The following is an 18,796-nucleotide window of genomic DNA, read 5'->3' on the forward strand; positions in this document are numbered from 1 at the left end:
CATTTATTGTATGTTAGAGTTTGTGTGGAGGTGGATGGTGATTTGTTGATGCCTCCTACGGTTAGAATGTAAGGTCAGAAATTTATAGTTCCAGTGTCGTATGAATGGAAACCTCGTAAATGTGGTTGTTGTAGTTCGTTTGGACATACTGCTATTATGTGTGAGAAGTAGAGTATGTATAAGGTTCAGGACTTAAGTATTATGGTGGCTGGGGATGTTTCTGGGGACAAGGGTGGAAATGTAGGTGGACTTGCTCCTGAGGGTGTGGGGGTGGATGTAGTTGATGTTGGGTGGGTGGGGGAAGAGGTTGCTAGCCCAGTTGGTGTGAATGGAGGCATAGGGGTGATGATGAGTTCACATTGGTTAGTCGTTGTTGGCGTGAGAGGGGTGTTGATAGTGGTAGAATTAGTAGTGGGTCTCCGAGACCTACGCCTCTAGGTAGATTAGTTCGTGAATCCCCTAGGATTAATAGTTTTGTGCAGCTCGTGGATGAGCATAACCAGTTCGGTATTCTGCGAGAGGAGGGGGGTGACTCACTTGCACTGGTTTTAGTGCAATTTGATCCTAATCCGTTGCTTGTTCTAGATGGTAATACTGGGAATACGAGCAATAGAATTGTGGGAGGAAACAATGGGTAGGTTTTGTCAGTATTATGATTTGGTGCTCTTGGAATGTTAGGAGGTTGAATGACCCTATTAAATGTAGGGTGGAGATGGATTTTCTTTGTTCATCTTCAGTTAGCTTTTGTTGTCTACTTGAGACTAGGGTGCGAGCAGAGAACTTTAATACAATGTTTGGCCGATTTGGGGGTTCCTAGAAGTATGTGTGTAGTTATAGGCCTAGAGGTGTGGGGTGTACTTGGGTGATGTGCAAAAAGAATCTGTTTGACTTTTCTCCTTCGATTATTAATAAACAGTGTATTATAGGGTGTCTTAGGGAGCTAATCTCGTCGGTTACTCTGAATGTAACTGTTGTATATGCTTCTAATAATATGGCTGAGAGGCATGCCCTCTGGAGATCGTTAGTGGATATTTGCTCTTCTTGGCAAATCAATGAGGCAATTATGGGTGATTTTAATGAAATTCGCAACCTTTCGGAGGCCTTTAGGGGGTGAGATGGAGGAGTTTGATGCAGCTATTCATGAGGTTGACCTGGTAGAGTTGGGTCTTCAGGGTAACTGTTTTACATGGACGAGTAAAGTTAAGGGGGCTGGTATTCTGCGTAGATTAAATAGATTCCTTGTGAATGAGTTGTGGTTGGATTTGTGTCCTCTTACTAAGATTAGGGTGTGGTCGTGGGGAATTTCTGATCATAGCCCCGTTTTGGTCACCATTGATATTTATGTTACACGTCTAGTTCCCACGTTTCGTTATTTTAATCATTGGGCTAATTTTGCTGATTTTTTTACTGTTGTGGATTCTATTCGGAAATCGCATCCTGGAGTGTCCCTTTTAGTTAGTTTGATGAGGGACTTGAAAGCCTTAAAACCAGTCCTACGTAGTATTTTTAGGAGGAAGATAGAGGGTTTGAGTAGCTTGACTCGGGAGGCCAGAGGAAGGTTGAAGGTTGCTCAAGTTGCGGTAGAGTCTAACCCATCTTCTGATATTTTGATTCGGGAGGCTGCTATGGCGACTGGGGAGTTCTAGAGACTAGTGAGACTGGAGGAGGCTTCACTTCGTTAGAAGTCTCGTGTTCGATGGTTGGAGTTAGAGGACCAGAACACGTCATTTTTTCACCGGATTGTTCAAGCGCATTTGGTGAAGAATGGTTTACTATCGGTGTATGATTCTGATGGGATTTTTCAGTCTTCTCATAGCAGGGTGGCGGAAGTGGCTGTTAAATATTTTAGTGGGAGTTTGGGGTCACAGAAGGTGGGTTATAGAGATCTTACCTCCCAAATTGATGCTATTGTGAAGTTTCATTAGCCTAATGATTGTATTCAAGAGATGTGCAGACTGGTTACTTGGGACGAAGTGCGTAATGTCTTGTTCTCAATGAAATTGGAAAAAGTTCCTGGTCCGGATGGTTTTCCTGTGGAGTTTTATAAATCTACTTGGAGTGTGGTGGGGGATGATTTTTGCTCAGCTATTTGTCATTTCTTTCTTACGTGTTATCTTCCCAATGGGGTGAATGCCATGACTTTTACCCTCATCCCTAAGAGACCTGGGGCTAATCGTATGGAGGATTTTCGCCCTATTGCGTGTTGTAATGTGACATATAAGTGCATCTCAAGGATGATTGCTGATAGACTTCATGTGTGTTTGCCTCAGTTTATTAGTGGGAAACAATCTACATATGTTCCAGGGCGAAGTATCATTGATAACATTCTTCTGTGCCAAAAGCTTGTTGGGGGTTATCAGCTTAACAGAGGTAAACCGTGCTATGTGTTGAAGGTGGATCTTCAAAAAACCTATGACTTTGTTAATTGGGACTTTTCATTTGATGTTCTTCTGGCTATTGGAACACCTTTAAAGTTTGTGAGCAAGATTCGTGCTTGTGTTACCTCCCCGTTCTTCTCCGTGATGATTAAAGGTGTTCTAGAGGGATACTTTCTTGGTAGGAAAGGGTTACGGCAGGGAAATCCTCTATTTCCATTTTTGTTTGTGCTGGCTATAGAGGTCTTATCCTGTATGTTGAACAATCCTCCTCTCTCTTTTGTGTTTCATCATAGGTGTGAGAAGGTGAGGCTGACTCACTTGTCGTTTGTGGATGTTCTCATAATTTTTTGTGAAGTTGATTATGCCTCATTGAGTTTTGTGAATTAGATGTTACATCAGTTTGCAAGGTTTTCTAGGTTGGTGGCTAATGTTGGGAAAGGCTCTATATTTTTTGCTGGTGTTTCTGGTGATGTTGCGAGGGACCTGGCTAGGAGTATGGGGTTTGCCCTAGAGTCATTACCTGTGTGTTATCTTGGGTTGCCTTTGTTGTTGGGTAGGTTAAAGGTTGGGGATTGTGCCTTATTGATTCAGAAGATTACTGCGAGGATTAGAAGTTGGGCTGCGAGATCTCTCTCTTTTGCGGGGCACATGCAATTAGTCCAGTCAATGTTGTAGAGCTTCTAGGTTTACTGGTCTAGCGTTTTTGTGTTGCCTGTTTTTGTTGGCCAGGAGGTGGATCGTATCTTACGGGCGTACTTGTGGTGTGGACGAGTTGATGGTAGAGGGGGTGTGCGTGTTGCTTAGGATGAGGTTTATTTGCCAAAATCTAAAGGGTGTTTGGGTATTCACCATACACCTTTCTAGAATGTGGTACCTATTTTGAAATTGTTATGGTTATTGCTTGTGCAATCTGGGTCTTTGTGGGTTGCTTGATAGAAGCGTATATGCTTTGAGGGTGATCTTTATGGGAAATTTGCTTGGAGTTGGGGTGGTTGTGGTGTTTAAGGGCGAGATTACATTGTCGGGATAGGCTTAAGCCGCTGGTCAAGATACAAGTTGGTAATGGGAGGAGATGTTTTGCTTGGTGGGTTCCGTGGTTGCCTATGGGGTCTATCTTGGAGAATTATGGGGAAGGGATGGTCTATGATGTTGTGAGCTGTCATAAGGCTAAACACTCAAATTTCTTATCTGATGATGGTTATTGGCATTGGCCTTTGTTATCTTGGGAGTTGTGTGATTTGTGGGATTTGGTTCAGGATGTGGTTCCAAAGGTGGAGGAGGAGGATAGTTGGGTTTGGGTTCCGAGTGGTAATGATCATTTCACTATTTCCAGTGCATAGGAGAGTTTGCGTCCTAGGGTGGCTTGGGCTTGTTTGGTTTGGTCTAGGGGTAATATTCCAAGGCATTCATTTTGTGCCTGGTTGGCAGTGAAGGATAGGTTGGGCATTTGGGATTGGTTGAGGAGATGGGATCAGTAGGTGGACAATGTTTGTCTGCTCTGTTTGGGTGAGGTAGAGTCCATGGATCATCTGTTCTTTGACTTGTGTTTGGGCGTGAAATTTAGAAGGGTTTGATGCGTTTGTTGGGTTCATCTCATCGTGTTGCTAGTTGGGATGTGGAGTTGAATTGGATGTGTCGGGTGGGGACTGGTAAGGGTGTGAGGATTAAGTTATTCAAAGTCTTTTGGTGTGCATCGATTTACTATATTTGGCAAGAGAGGAACCATCAGTTACACGGCGGTCAGCAGAGATTGGTGTCTACTGTGTTTCAGCTTATTGTCTCTATGGTTCGTGCACGTATTGCTTTGTGGTGGATTGATCTTCATGGACTTATCTAGTTTGTCTAATTTCTTCGTTCTTTGTTTGGATACTTTACCTCTGTATTTCAAGTTTCTAAGGTCCCCGATTGTGGGGTGTCTTTTTTTCTTCTGGATGTTTTGTTATTTGTTCGTATTTTCCTTTCTGTTTGTTTTGTTTTCTCGCCACTGGGCATCTTTGTAGGTGCTTCTTATGCTTTGATGCCTTGATCTCAAGCTATAGGATCCCTCTTGTTGTTGTATAATAATATTACCTATTCAAAAAAAAAAAAAAAAGAAAGAAAGAAAAAAGAAAAGATACCTTCCTCTTTATGATTGGACGTCCCCTTTCTTCTTCAACCATTTTTTGTTTTCCTTTTTCCTTCGTTGTAAGAGTTTTTCTGTTCCCCATATTGTTCACATCGCCGATCTCATCATTTCTTCTGTCACTATCAGAATTTTAATTGTTCTTGGAATTTTTGTTGTCATCGACCAGTATAATCGGCGGGATAAAAAGCCAATTCGTGTTGCATAGCTAGGAAACAACTTCGTGTTGCATGGATAAAAGTCATCCAAATTTCAAACTTGACATAAAAATGTCCCACACTCCCCCACCATTGTATCTACAAAGGAGTTTAACTTGTTCCTTGTCTTCGAGGAAGGTGGTTGCCTTTTTTGCATGAAAAGTTTTGTAGGTCAGCTTCGAATCCGTTTGTGCCCTGATTTTTTTAAAGATCTTTAACCAGACGTCATGAAAGCAATGTCTTGTGACTAATACCGCATGGTCCCAGTTGAGGCCTTCCTCTGCTTCCACTTTCAGTATGTCATAATTCGAGGGGGATTTCTTCTTCTCCTAGAGAAATATTCTTTGAGTTTGTGTCAGGGGAGCTTCAAAGAGATAGAACTTCAGGATAAGTATGTATTAGGTTGTCTTCATTAGAAGAGGGTGAAAAAGATAGGTAATTTGGTCTTCTGCTGGTCTATCCTTGATGAAAAAAAAGTCTTTTTTACTCAGGTTCAATTTGAAAGTGGTCATAGACAAGAAAGATATTCAGTCCCTTTTGTCTGTGCTTTCTGAAAGTAAAATGCATATTCTCCGATCCCTATTATCAACACGGAAAATTTCAGCAATGTTTCCTTTCTGATTATGTGTCTTTTCCATCCAAAGACACTAGTCAAGGAACTGCTTTTCCTATGTGAATATATACTAGGTCTCCTTTGGAGAGTCGTATTTGGAAAGTCTTTAGGATATGGTTAGGCTCTATTCTTAGGGTATTAGTACAGTATTTATACCCCTGTACAGTTCCTTGTACAAATATACTTGATATATACATCTTTAACTTGGTATCAGAGCCCTCTTCCATCTTCAACCGTTCCATGTATAGTTCAGGCTCTAAATCTACACCTCTCCAGATCCGGTGAGCTTTGACGCAACAAGGTCGAACGTGTTAGATCCATCCAAACCGATGTCCAGTCGTTCTCTGTCAGATCCGTTCTCAAGTCCATTCTCAGTTGTAGATCCGTTGCAAATCCGTTCTCAAATCCATTCTCTGTTGTAGATCCGTTGCAGATCTGTTCGGCGTCCACTCTGTGTCAGTTGGTCTCAAGTCGTTCTGGCATCCGTTCTCTGTAGATCCATCCAGTTGGTCATGTTTCAGATCTCGTGCGTCCAGTCAGTCCAGATCCCGTGCATTCAAAACTTCGCTGTAGCTCTGTCTAGCCGGTCCATTACATCAATGTCAGCGTCTGTTGTAGATCCGATGAGCTCGTTTTTGGTCTATCGATTCTACCCAGTCGAGCCATCTAGGTCTACCTTCCCGAGTCGAGCCGCCCAGATCCGTCAAATTGCACCGATTCCATCAAGCCAAGCCAAGTCGATCTTGTCGAGCCGAGCCGAGCTGCTCCTATTAAGTCTACCTGAGCCGGTCCTGTCGAGCCAAGCCAGTCCTGTCAAGCTGAGTTGAGTCGATCCTATAAAGTCGAGCCGAGTCGGTCCTGTCAGGCCAAGTCAAGCCGTTTCTGTCTAGCCGAGTTGATTTTGTCCAAGTCAAGCCGCTGAGACGGTTTTAGTCAAGCCAAGCATTTGAGGCTGTTTCTTCTCCTTCTAAGCCGCCAAGCCACATGGAAAAAGATCATGTATTTCGTCCCATTTGTACTATTCTTGATGGGATAAATTACATTACTTGGGCATCAAATGAAGAGTTTCCTAATCGGGCATAAATTATGGCGAATTTTCACTGGTAATATTCCCCAGCCAGTCAAGATATCCATTGAGGACGATACTAAATTTCTTAAACGATTAAAGGATTGGGACAGCAAAAACCATTAAATCATCACGCTCGAAAATACATCTATACCGGCCATTCACGTTCAGTTTGATGTGTTTGATGATGCCAAGAGTTTATCAGATTTCCTGTCTACCCGGTTTCGGTCTGTTGGCTTAGCTCACTACTATCAACTGCACAACACTCTGATTAATCTTACTTAGGAGACGGGGCAATCTGTTAATGGCTACTTATCTACAATTCAGCCTATCTGGACACAATTGGATCAAGCTAAAATTAGTACTGATCACCTTCGCCTTATTAATCTTCTTATGGGGCTTCATCCAGAATATGGGTTGACCATGCTGCTTTGCTCCATCGTAGTCCCCTTCTGTCTTTTGATGCAGCAATTCAAGAAATTATGTTTGAAAAAAAATGTCTTAGCATCACTCCTTCCCGGCAATCAGAGGTTGTACTCGCCAGCACTCATATACCTAATACTTTTGGAGCTTCCTTTTGTAAAAGTTGTAAGCTTATTGGGCATAAGTTTGATGACTATACAAAAGTCGAGTGCAGATAATGTCATAAAAGAGGTCATATTCTGGACAACTGTCCTACAAGACCACTGTGACCACCGAGACATACTTCTAAGTCTTGATCTTTTAAACCTAATCCTAGCTCTGCTTCTACTGTTGCTGCTGCCTCTTTTGCTGACTATGAACCTTCCCCGTTTACTTTTCAAATGAGTAACTTACAAGACTTGCTTAAACAGGTGATTTCATCCAATTCCTCCGTGTTTGCTGTCTCTCTAGGTAATAGATGGCTTCTTGATTCCATTTATTGTAACCATATGACATCTGATTTTTCTCTTCCGACTGCATCCACTCTTGCCAAATCTCTTCCTTCTATTTATGCTGCTGATGGTAATTGTATGATCATATCCTATGTTGCCTCTGTTGACACATCCCTGTTATAGCTTTCTAATACTTATTGTGTTCCAAATCTGTCCTTTAATCTTGTCTCTATCGGGCAATTGTGTGACCTTGGTTTAACGATGTCTTTTTCTTTTACTAGGTGTCAGGTTCAGGATCTGCGGACGGGATAGATGATTGGTACTGGCTGAAAAGTGGGAAGATTTTTTTAGCTCACATTTCTTTGACTTTCTATTTGTTCTCTTTTTGCCCCTGTCACCGACTCTGCTATCGATCAGTGGCATCTCCATCTCGGCCATGCTTCTTCCGAAAAACTCAGTCATTTATCTCTAGTCACAATTTGAATAATGTCTCCAAGTTTGTATCTTTTGACTGTTTGAATTGCAAACTTACAAAACAACCCTCATTGTGTTTTTCTCAGTCTAGTTCTATAAACGATATTCCTTTTGACTTAATTTACTCTGATATTTGGGGACCAGCTCCTATTTCCACTGTCAATGGGTATCGCTACTTCGTTTTATTCATTGATGATTACTCTCAGTTTACATGGATATATTTCCTTAAACACCGCTCTTCCCTATCTTAAATATATATTGATTTTGCTAATATGGTTCATACTCAGTTTTCTCGCACAACCAAGGTTCTGCGTACAGATAACGCCTTGGAATATAAGGACTCCAAGCTCCTTTTCTTTATCACCCAACAAAACACTCTTGTTCAGCATTGTTGTCCTCATACCTCTCAACAGAATGGGCGAGCAGAGCGGAAACATCGTCACATCCTCGACTTCTTCTAGGCCCAACTTCTATCTGACTTCTATCTTGCAAAGTTTTGGGGTGAAGCCGCTCTTACCTCTGTCTACACAATCAATCGTCTTTCTTCACCTGTTCTTCAAAATGCTTCTCCGTTTGAACGTTTATATAGTACTTCCCCTAATTACTCTAACCTTAGGTCTTTGGTTGTGCATGTTTTGTACTTCTTTACCCTCATGGATACACCAAATTAGAACCACGTGCGCATCTCTATTGCTTTCTTGGCGATGGAACTTAACAAAAAGGTTTCCGTTATTGGGACCCTCTTTCTAACAGATTGCACATCTCCCGCCATGTGACTTTTTGGGAGCACATTATTCTCTCTAGTCTCTCAACCTTTCATGATTCTCTCTTGAGTCCTCTTCTCTATGTTTCTAATGGTTTGTTTGATCTTTTCCCTTCTTCTGCATCTTCTGATGATTCTGAGCTTGACCAATCTGTCCCTATCTCTGTTGACCTTGATCAGCCTTCTATCTCACCTGTTGAATCTAGACCTGTTCTTGATCTAGCCTCTTCTGTTTGACGCTCCACTAGAGTAAGGGCGCATTCTACTCACCTTTGAGATTTTGTTTGTTTTTCTACTATCAGTTCGTTGGTTGAACCTACCTCTTTTTGTGAGGCAAATACTAATCCTTTGTGGTAGTAAGCTATGAGAAGAGAACTTCAGAATCTCGACAAAATGCACACACAAGACTATGTTGACTTATCCTCCCCCCCCCCCCCCCCCCCCCCCGGGAAAAGCCTCATTGGTTACAAGTGAGTCTACAAGATCAAAACTCACTTTGACACTTCTGTTGAGCATTATAAAGCTCGGTTGGTAGAAAAAGTATATTCTCAAAAGTATGGATCAATTACGAAAACACCTTTGCACCTGTGCCAAAAATGACATCTGTTCAGTGTCTCTTAATAGTTACTGTAGCTAAACAGTAGCCACTTTTTCAAATGGAAGTCAAGAACGCCTTCTTTATGGGACCTTATCTGAGGAAGTATACATGCAACCACTCCCAGGTGTCTCTTTTTCATCCCAGAAGGTATGCCTCCTTCGCCAAGCAATGTATGGTTTGAAGCAAGCCCCTCGAGCTTGGTTTGCAACTTTTAGTTCCACTATCATTCAACTTGGATATACGTCCAATTCTCATGACATAACACTATTTACACGGCAGACAATTCATGGTATTGTTCTACTTCTCCTATATGTTTATGATAAGATTATTGTTGAGGATGATCCTCATGCTATCTCTGATCTACAATGCTAGCTTGGCGAACACTTTGAGATGAAGGACTTGAGTTCACTCAGTTACTTTATTGGCCTTGAAGTATCGTTGAGCTCTGCTAGTTATACATTGTCTCAAGTAAAGTATGCCTTGGATATTTTGATGCGCTTTGGTGTTATAGACTCTGCTACAGCTTCAACACCACTCGGTCCCAATGTTCACTTGACTCCATTTCATGGAATTCCACGTGAGGATGCCAGTATCTATCAGCAGCTTGTTGTTAGTATTATTTATCTGACAGTCACTCATCTTGACATTGCATATCTTGTTCACATTGTTAATCAGTTCATGGCCGCCCCTCGGACCATTCATTTTACTGTTGTTTTTCATATTCTCCGTTATGTCAAAGGTACTTTAGGGCATGGACTTCAGTTTTCTTCCCATTCTTCCTTGGTTTTATCAGGCTATTCTGATATTGATTGGGTTGGTGACCCCACTAACCGGCGTTCTACCTCCGCTTATTATTTCTACCTCGGTAATTCTCTCATTTCTTGGCGCAATAAGAAACAAAGTGTTGTTTCCCGTTCTAGTACGGAGTCTGAATATCGTGCTTTGGTTGATGCTACGTCAGAACTATACTTCACTGTGACAATCGTAATGCCATCCAGATTGCATATAATGATGTTTTTCATGAACACACCAAGCATATTGAGAATGATTATCACTTTGTTCATCATCATCTCTTGAGCGAAACTCTAATTTTTCGCTCTGCTTCCACCGCAGAGCAACCCGCCGACATTCTCACCAAACCTTTGCCTCCCGGTCATTTTCTCTAACTACTTAACAAACTCAAGTTGATTCCAACCTTACCACCTTGAGTTTGAGGGAGGGTGTGAATGTATACTAGGTCTCCTTTGGAGAGTCTTTAAGATATAGTTAGGCTCTATTCTTAGGGTGTTAGTCAGTATTTATACCCTTGTATAGTTCCTTGTAGAAATATACTTGATATATACATCTTCAATTTCCTGAAGAAAAAAAACGAGTCATTTTGGGAGTATCAATCAGAGTTTTAAAGATGGTACTCAACCAATTCAAGGATCCAGAGATTAAAGACAACGAGAAGAATTTGTATGGCCTCGCCTCGGTTAGAAGAATCTTCGAGCTTCTAAAACACTTGTCTACAGAGTGGATAAATTCTTTACTTTCAACAGAGCATGTGCACGGAAGTTGACTAGAGATACTCATTTTGGAAGTTGACTAGTGGAACCTTTTCATTCAGGTCAAGTGCCTCCTAAACGTAGATGTGGCTATATCGAACTGGGTTACCAACTCTTTATGTTCATTGGCTCTTATTTCTCTCGCTTTAGTTATCTTGGCTTTACTCATGTTTATGTCTTTGTATTTGACTTGTGAGTAGAAGCAATTTGACACATCATTTTTCATTTTTAAATACAAACTTGAACCTTTAGTCTCAATCATTTTTTTTAATTAACACATGGATATTCAAGATCAACAATTTTCATAAAGTCATATTAATATAGAAAGAAAAGTCCCTAACCGAATCATGAATGAAAATGAAAATGCCAAAACAATAATGACAGTTAGTTTGATTAATACAAAGACAAAAAAGCTAATTAAGGGCTCACTTAGCCCGAATTCTAAATTACTAAAAAAACAACACTTTTAGACTTTGCATGGTCCTTCTATGACGGACAGTTGGACCTTATTTTGTTCTTTGTTTGGTTCCTTCTCTATAATTTCTTCCTCTTTTGTACCTGTTATGGAGTAATATGCATATAGAAATAGTTGAAGGAGGCCTGAAAGTACTCCAACTCCATTGCAAATCTGCAACATTTCTCAAAAGCAAGAACAAATGTCAATTAATATGTGCATCCATGCAAATATTAGACCCTTCAACTTAATCTTTTTATCTAATAAGTCATCCAAATGAATTTCTAATATTCTCTTAAACTTTATTTTTGTATTTAGTAGGTCTTTAACCTGTTAGAAATTTTATAAAAAAAAATCCTAAGCAATTGATTTTATATCTAGCATATCTGAGAAAATGTTGAATGGTTACATAAAAAATAGGGATAGTTGCAAACATAGTAATCGGGCCTAAAGTAATTTCAGATATAGCACAATGGAAAAAAAATTACAAATATAACAAAATTTAAATTTAACTCTCAGTGATAGTAGAAGTAGTCCATTACTAGCTAATAAAAGCCTATCAATGATAGAGTTTACAAGTGATAGAATCTAATAGAGTTTATCACTGATAGATTTTTCTATATTTACAGTTCTTTAAAAATATTGTTATGAAAATATTAATTATTAATTATTCCTACTATATTGCTATTTTAATATTATTTAACCAAAATAGTTTCATAATAATTCATAAAATAGAGATATATCTCCAAAATTATGTTTATGAGATCCAAAGTACTCTTCAATAATAAACTCATAGTTTAATTATTTTTTTTTCTTCACCATATCAAGTGTTTGCATTTAAAGTGTAAAGTACGTACCAAGATATAGATATCAAATTTGATCAGGGCATAAGACATCCAAATGCAACCGTTGAGAAAGCTGGCTAATGAGAGAGTAAATGGCATATACTTGACACTCTTTGTCTTTATCACCTTTTTCTGTTGAAATAAAAAAGATTAGTATAGTTATAGTTCAATTAGCATCAAATATATATTTTTTCCTAAGAAATTTTAGAGGTTCAAATCAATTTATATTTAACACGAAAAAAGGTCCATATTCATTTTTCATTCATCAATAATGTAGGCTATGTTAAATCATTACAAAATTCTGTGTGCGTAATTGAGTATTAATTTAATTCATGAAGTGTATCATTATCATCATCAACTTAAAAATTGTAATTTCAATGGTTAAATTACAAATTTAGTCTTAAGATTGTGAGAGTTTGTATTTATTTGGTTAATGAATTTTTAATTTTATGTTTAATAAGTTACTGACATATTATATATAAATTTGAATTTTGTGTTCAATAGAACCTCAAAAAAAATTAACTTTGTTATAGGTAGGTTCATGAATTTTCAAAATTTTAAAAGTCTAAAGACTAAATTTTTATTTTCTAAGCTAAGATTAAAACAAACAGACATAACTCTCAAAATTCATAAGCTAAATTTGATAACTTAATCTTAAAAAGTTATATTAAAATATTTTAACTCTAGTCTTTTTATTTTATTTTTTTAGTACAATAACAAATGATAGGATTCAAACTAAAGATCTCATAGTCGACAACACATATTATATGTCTATTGAGTTATGCTCGTTTTGGCTAAATATTTTATTCTAATAACACATAATTTAAATGAGAGAAGACAATTTTATTGTTTTTTTTCAATGTATCACAATAAGAAGTAAATTGGAATTTACTTACCATAATGGTTAGAGGAGAAATATACATCAAGATGTTGAAAATGTCACAAATAATTCCAACCATCAATGATCTATTCTTTGTTCCTCGCAAAGCTAATATGGTTATGTGAATAACGATGGACACGAATATGAGTTCTATTAGAAGAGAGATGCACACTTTCGTCTGAAATAACACCAAATAAAATAACATAAAATTGTGAGAGATTTTCGAGATTTTTTTTAATGAATCAAATAAAATCTAAGAATAAAAAAAATTAATCCTTAGTACAATAATATAAAAAACACCTTCGTCTTTTTATTTTATTTACAATGAAAGAAGGAAGCAGTTGAGACACTCAATAATAATGTGCCATATAACATTTTTCTTAAAAAAAAAATTATTTTTATGAAAGAGAAGCATAAAATTAATCCTTGTCTTTTTTTTATTAATTTAAGGAACATTATTAATTTCTAAAATAACTTGAAAGTTTAGAAATAAAAACATATATAGAAAAAGACATGTCTAGTGCCTCTCATTTCTTCTTTCTTTTTTTTTTTTTTTTCTGAATTTGGCGTTTTATTTTCAAAGTTTCACAAAAAATTAAAAATTAAAAATATCAAATATTTTGACCTCGTTTGGTAAGTTTTTTTTAAAAAAATTAAAATATTAAATCTATTTTCTTCTTTTTTTTTATAATAATTTACATTTTTATTAAGTACAATGGTAGAATTCTTAACCAACCAAAAACAAAAAAGAATTTTTAAAAGATACTTTTTTTATTTTTCAAAACTTGTCTTGGTTTTTTAATTATTGTTAAAAAATAGATAATAAAGAAGTATCTTTAAGCTTAATTTAAAAAAAAATAAAAGGCTAAAAAATGAAATGGTTACCAAACGGGCCTTAATATTTTAATTCTAAACAAAGTGTTGTTAATTTTATGTTTTAGAGAATGAGAAATATGCTATAATCATTTTATATTATTGAATAAAAAACTAGGGGGAAAAAAAAAAAAAAAAGACTATTAAACATGTTTTTCTATTTATCATAAAAAGTCATCAAAATGGACATTGGACCCAAAATAAACCATTTTTGCCTAGAATTTCGTGGGAAAATTATACGGCAGGTCTTGCTTAATTTTCTGAAATATTTACAACTATAGCATCGTTTTGAAAAATAATTTAAATATAGTAATATTTAGAACTTATTAATCATTAATTAACTTTAATAATTGTTTTTAGTTGATTTGATTAACATAAATCTATAATTAACCAAGATATATATATCAATTTTTTACTTCAACAACATGATCTCTTGATCAAAAACTTGAGAATATATACTTAAACTAGTTGAAAGTTATGCTCTTATAGTGATTAATAACCAACGTTTTTTAATTTATAAATTACATTAGATTTGTAGTTAAAAAATCAAGAAGAGAAATAATAATAATAGCAATGGAAATTATGGAAAATTGAAAATTACCCGGCCTCTATAATCAGCATAGAGGAAGAAGATGGTCAAATAAATTATCTCAAAAAGAAGTCCAACCGAGTTAATGGTGATCACCAAAAAGCTATCGGGATGAACAAAAGGCATTCCATAGAATACCCAAAACATACAGTTCAGCGCGGTTGCAATATAAGGATCTGGCTTGAATTCCTCCACTGATTTCTTCTTGATTATTTCGTAAAATGTTGGTCTGCATAATGTTTCATATAAATAGTTAAATTATACAAATTACTCGAATATTAGAGTCATATGTAAATTGACCTGATAGTTGATGTGTAAAATTAATTTTGTTAATCATGTTGTAAATGGTGTATATGTGTCAACAAAATGTTTTGAGTTGAAATGAATGGGTAACAACGATGTTAATTTTCTGTATAGTCGAAATTGAATTGTAAATGATTTTACATATGTTTTTTAATTATTACTACTAGCATATTTAACTTATGTCTTTCACATGAAAATACTATCTTGATACTTTTTTTAAATAATTTCAAAGTTCAAGAATTAAAATGAACCGATAAAAAGAGTTAAATTATTGAATTGAATAAAATGAAGAACATAAATTGAAAAAGAGAAAACTTACAATGGCGAGAGAAAGAGGCCAAAGGAGATGACATTTCCTACACATTTAAATTTGAGGATTTAGAGAGCAAAATAATTAAATAATCACAAACAATTTTCTTTTAATTCAATCCTGAAAATAACTAGGAGCTTTTTTATAGGTTCCCTTAAAAATTTAATCCCAACAAAAATTTAATCTTCAGTCCTAATAAGTCTTTCAAAATTATATATATAATTTCTAAACTTTTAATTTTGGTTTTTTTGTTTAGTCATTTCTTCAAATTTTTAAAACCAACGTTAAACTATCAGTAGTTGAGTTTTAAATTTCTTATATTATAATAGATCAAAACTTACTAAATATTTTTTTAAAAAAAAATTATAGAATTAACAGACACAAAATTAAAATGTCAAGCTTCTATTAGACACAAATAACAATTATGTGGATAATAGGTTCTTTATTATTAGTAGTATTAACATTTAAATGTTGAATATATCAAAGACAAATTAGATGTATTAAACATAACATTGAAAGTTTAATGATTTAATCACAACATTAGAAATTAGTGATTATTGTCCAAATTTAATTTTGGTACTTTTAATACATCTAAATTTAATCTTCTCACTTTTTTTTTTTTTAAAGAAAAGCATCTACAATCATTCTACTCTAACTTTTAGAAACGTATATCTATATTATATCTTTTCTTGAATGAGAATTATCATTATTATTATTATTATTTTACCAAGTTTAATAAAACTTAACCTTAAAACTACATCTAAATGACTAATTTTAAGATTTATTAAAAGTATAGAAATTAAATCTAAACGTCTAAAGAAATGGAAGACAAAATAGAATGAGATGCAAGCAGTAATAAGATCAGTAAGATTAGCAATAGTTACCGATAACGCCAACGATAAACCGAGCGAGGTTGGCGCTTACCATCTTCAATTTCGAATGGAGATAGAAACACAAAACAAAAGTAATGAGAAGATTGATAGAACTTCAGAAAGAAAGTAGAAATAGGAAAAAGGTAATGAAGAAAAGGGGTTTGTTTGTTTGTTTGGTTGTTAATGAAGAGGTGAGTGATTTGGGAGTAGGAATGGTTTGTCAGAATGATTCCTGATTGAATTTGGAATATTTGTTTGATTGAATTTGGAGAAGGGAATTTTATGTCAGATTGGAGTTTGAAAATATTTAGTTCATTTGGAATTTACCTTGATATTTGTCTCTCTATTTGTCTCCCTAGGATCTCAATTCCAAGAAAAATTCTTAGTGTAAATTAATGCATGGGAGATAGATGAGGAAACATCTTCAAAATTGGCCTTTTTATACACATAAAATGGCCATTTTTAAATTCATTGAAGCACATGCAATGAAGAATATCAAATTGTATGGATAAATATGTAAAGACGGTCCGTGATGGTTTTTGGGAATTTTGATTTATTTATTTATTTCTGACTTCACTTTTTGAAGTTGTCAGCTTTATATGATAAGGTAATGTATATATTGAATTTCTCTTAGTTTAAGAGAGTAGCTTTGTGAGTTGTCATTGATTAAGGTGTTCTTTTGTTAGTAAATTGGATGGATATGTCACATGAAATTAGTTGACCTACATATCTTTATTAAAATATTACTTGTCTTACTACTAGCAACATTCATGTTTTTCACCACCATCATTAAAATTCATCCCACTTGTAATTTGGTATGTCGATATTTTTTAAAGTCGGGTCGGATATGTTATGATGTTAATGTTTTATACAAGAAGTAAAAAGAAAAGGGGAAATGACATAGATGGCCTAAAATAAAATGCACAAATGAAAATGAGTATCATTTTGAAAACCAATGAAATTTGGTCTTATGCTTATGTCACCATTGTGTAAAATTACCACTTTAACCTTAAATGCATTATTCTTCTATTTTCTTCATTTTGTAGCGTTTTTTTTTTTCATTTTTTTGAGTTTCTTCTTCTTCCTTTTTCTTTTTTTTTTTTAATTTTTCTTTCTGCATTTCTTCTTCTATTTTTTCTTTTGTTCTTTTTTGTGCATTTCTTCTTTTTTTTACCCCTTTCGTTGCTTTTTATTTTATTTTTTTTGCATCTCTTTGAGTCAAGCATTAAGTATATAATATTAGAGCATCGAGCATCAAGTGACCTTCTGAATCGAGCATAGAGCATACAACATAGGGCCTAGAGTATCGAGGATCGAGTAGCATGTAGTTAATATATAGCATAGAGCACATAACCTAGAGCATAGAGTGTAATGCATCAAGTATGAAGCATCAAGGATCGAGGATCTAGTAGCATGTAGCTAGTATATAGCATAGATCATATAACATAAAGCATAGACGCAGAGCATCAAGCATTGAAGATCAAGTATCGAGATCGAGTATCATGTATCAAGTATGAAGAAAACTTATAAATCACAGCACGTGGATAGGTTTTAGGGTTAAATGAGTAAATTCACAAGATGCTGACATAAGCAAAAGACCATTTTTTATTCAATTTAAAAAAGATACCCATTTTTCATTTGGTCCTCCAAAAAAGAGTCATCCGTACAAAAAAACCCAAAAGGAAAATAGGTGTTGAAAGTTAGGATGAGTTAGAGTTGTGTGATTCATCTCGCCTTCTTTGACATACACTACGCATAACAAGTTTGAAATTTGATGAAAAATCACGTAAGGATACGTAGTTAGAAACTGTCATCTATCTTGAGACTATGTTCTGATAAGTTATAATGATGACAATTAATTATCAATTATGATTTTCATTCCTAACGACTACAATTTTCTCTAACTATCATCTACCAAACATGCTTTATTATGATGAGGATTTTGCATTATTGTCATTTATATTATATACATAAAGCATTTTAACTTTAGTTTTTGGGATGAAGGTTCAAAGGGGATGATAGAATCATTTTTCAAAAAAAGAAATAAAAAGACAAAAAGTGATTGAATATGTTAAATTAGAGGTAACTTGTTGGATAGGTGTGAGCCAAGTTTATAAGTTAGCATGTGCTATTCAAATGTTCAATTATTATCAAACTAAAACTAATATATACATCCTCATATTTTAAATTCATCAAAGAAAACAATACCTTAATGGCAGCTCCCTTTTTCAATTTTAACAAATGTTAAACATTTTTACTTTAATAATTTATATCTTTAATTTTCAAAATTTTACAATTTATTTGGTCTGCAATTTAGATTACATGTTTTATATTTTTAGATTCATCGTATCAAATAAATTTAATTAATATTTGTTTGCATAATATTTTTTCATTTTTTATTTTTAGAATCCAAACACTAGAAATTTTGAACCAATGTTTGTAAATTTATAGACCCTCAAGATTTAGAATTTGAAATTTTCAAATACAAAATTACATTAAAATAAATAAAGAAATTTATAATATTTAATACTCTAAACTCGTTATTTTTTCTTAAATTAAAATACGTATAACATAATATAAAGATTAAATCATGTTATATAATATATATATAAGTTGATATCCAAGAGACAATTTTCTGTAGGCTTTCCTAAAAATCCGCCACTCTCTGGCTAACAGTTTTAATTCTCATCCTTTTGTATATCTTTCTTTTTTCCTTCCACATCTATTTCATCTTTATCAATAATACTTTGAATGATTCGACATTTTTATAACTACTATTTTCTTAAATTTGTACAAATAATTTATATTAAATAAAATATCTTACAATTTATATTAGTTAACTTTTTTTTTTTAAATGCACTTATATTTAAATATGAAAATTGAAATGGTATTTCTTCATTTCAATTTTATATAACGATATTTTTTTTAATACTTTCATCATATAATTTAAAGAAATATAACTATATAGTTTATAATTTAAACTATAAAATTAAAAATAATTAACTTATGAAATTTATATATTAGATATCAACTTATATATAAATGATTTAAAAAGAAA

The 18,796-nt window shown here is 34.7% G+C and overlaps 2 protein-coding genes and 1 pseudogene across 2 annotated transcripts; 2 read left to right on the forward strand and 1 right to left on the reverse strand.

Annotated features, from left to right (window-relative positions):
• The first annotated feature begins 1,115 nt into the window (after positions 1-1,115).
• Positions 1,116-1,646, forward strand: LOC150032745 (uncharacterized). The gene has a single exon (XM_090307007.1). It carries the CDS (start codon positions 1,116-1,118, stop codon positions 1,644-1,646), a length of 531 nt encoding a protein of 176 aa, XP_090163133.1.
• Positions 1,647-9,455: 7,809 nt separating this feature from the next.
• Positions 9,456-10,142, forward strand: LOC150032746 (secreted RxLR effector protein 161 pseudogene; annotated as a pseudogene).
• Positions 10,143-10,897: 755 nt separating this feature from the next.
• Positions 10,898-16,175, reverse strand: LOC120091632 (bidirectional sugar transporter SWEET5-like). Its single transcript, XM_039049733.2, has 7 exons — positions 16,066-16,175; positions 15,751-15,793; positions 14,876-14,912; positions 14,266-14,482; positions 12,808-12,969; positions 11,924-12,043; positions 10,898-11,240 (listed from the first exon to the last, which is right to left on the reverse strand). The coding sequence occupies exons 2-7, from the start codon at positions 15,791-15,793 to the stop codon at positions 11,079-11,081; spliced, it is 741 nt and encodes a 246-aa protein (XP_038905661.1). The 5' UTR covers positions 16,066-16,175; the 3' UTR covers positions 10,898-11,078.
• Positions 16,176-18,796: the final 2,621 nt, after the last annotated feature.

This window comes from Benincasa hispida, chromosome 11, assembly GCF_027475165.1.
Source record: "Benincasa hispida cultivar pf3 chromosome 11, pf3_genome.v1.1, whole genome shotgun sequence".
NCBI lineage: Eukaryota > Viridiplantae > Streptophyta > Magnoliopsida > Cucurbitales > Cucurbitaceae > Benincasa > Benincasa hispida.

Coding starts and splice junctions, on each gene's coding strand:
- LOC150032745 (XM_090307007.1), top strand. CDS start 1,116: ATGGAGGAGTTTGATGCAGCTATTCATGAGGTTGACCTGGTAGAGTTG.
- LOC120091632 (XM_039049733.2), bottom strand. CDS start 15,793: ATGGTAAGCGCCAACCTCGCTCGGTTTATCGTTGGCGTTATCG. Junction 14,483..14,875: donor GGCCTCTTTCTCTCGCCATT/GTAAGTTTTCTC, acceptor AACATTATGCAG/ACCAACATTTTACGAAATAA. Junction 12,970..14,265: donor ATGCTGATTATAGAGGCCGG/GTAATTTTCAAT, acceptor GTGTTATTTCAG/ACGAAAGTGTGCATCTCTCT.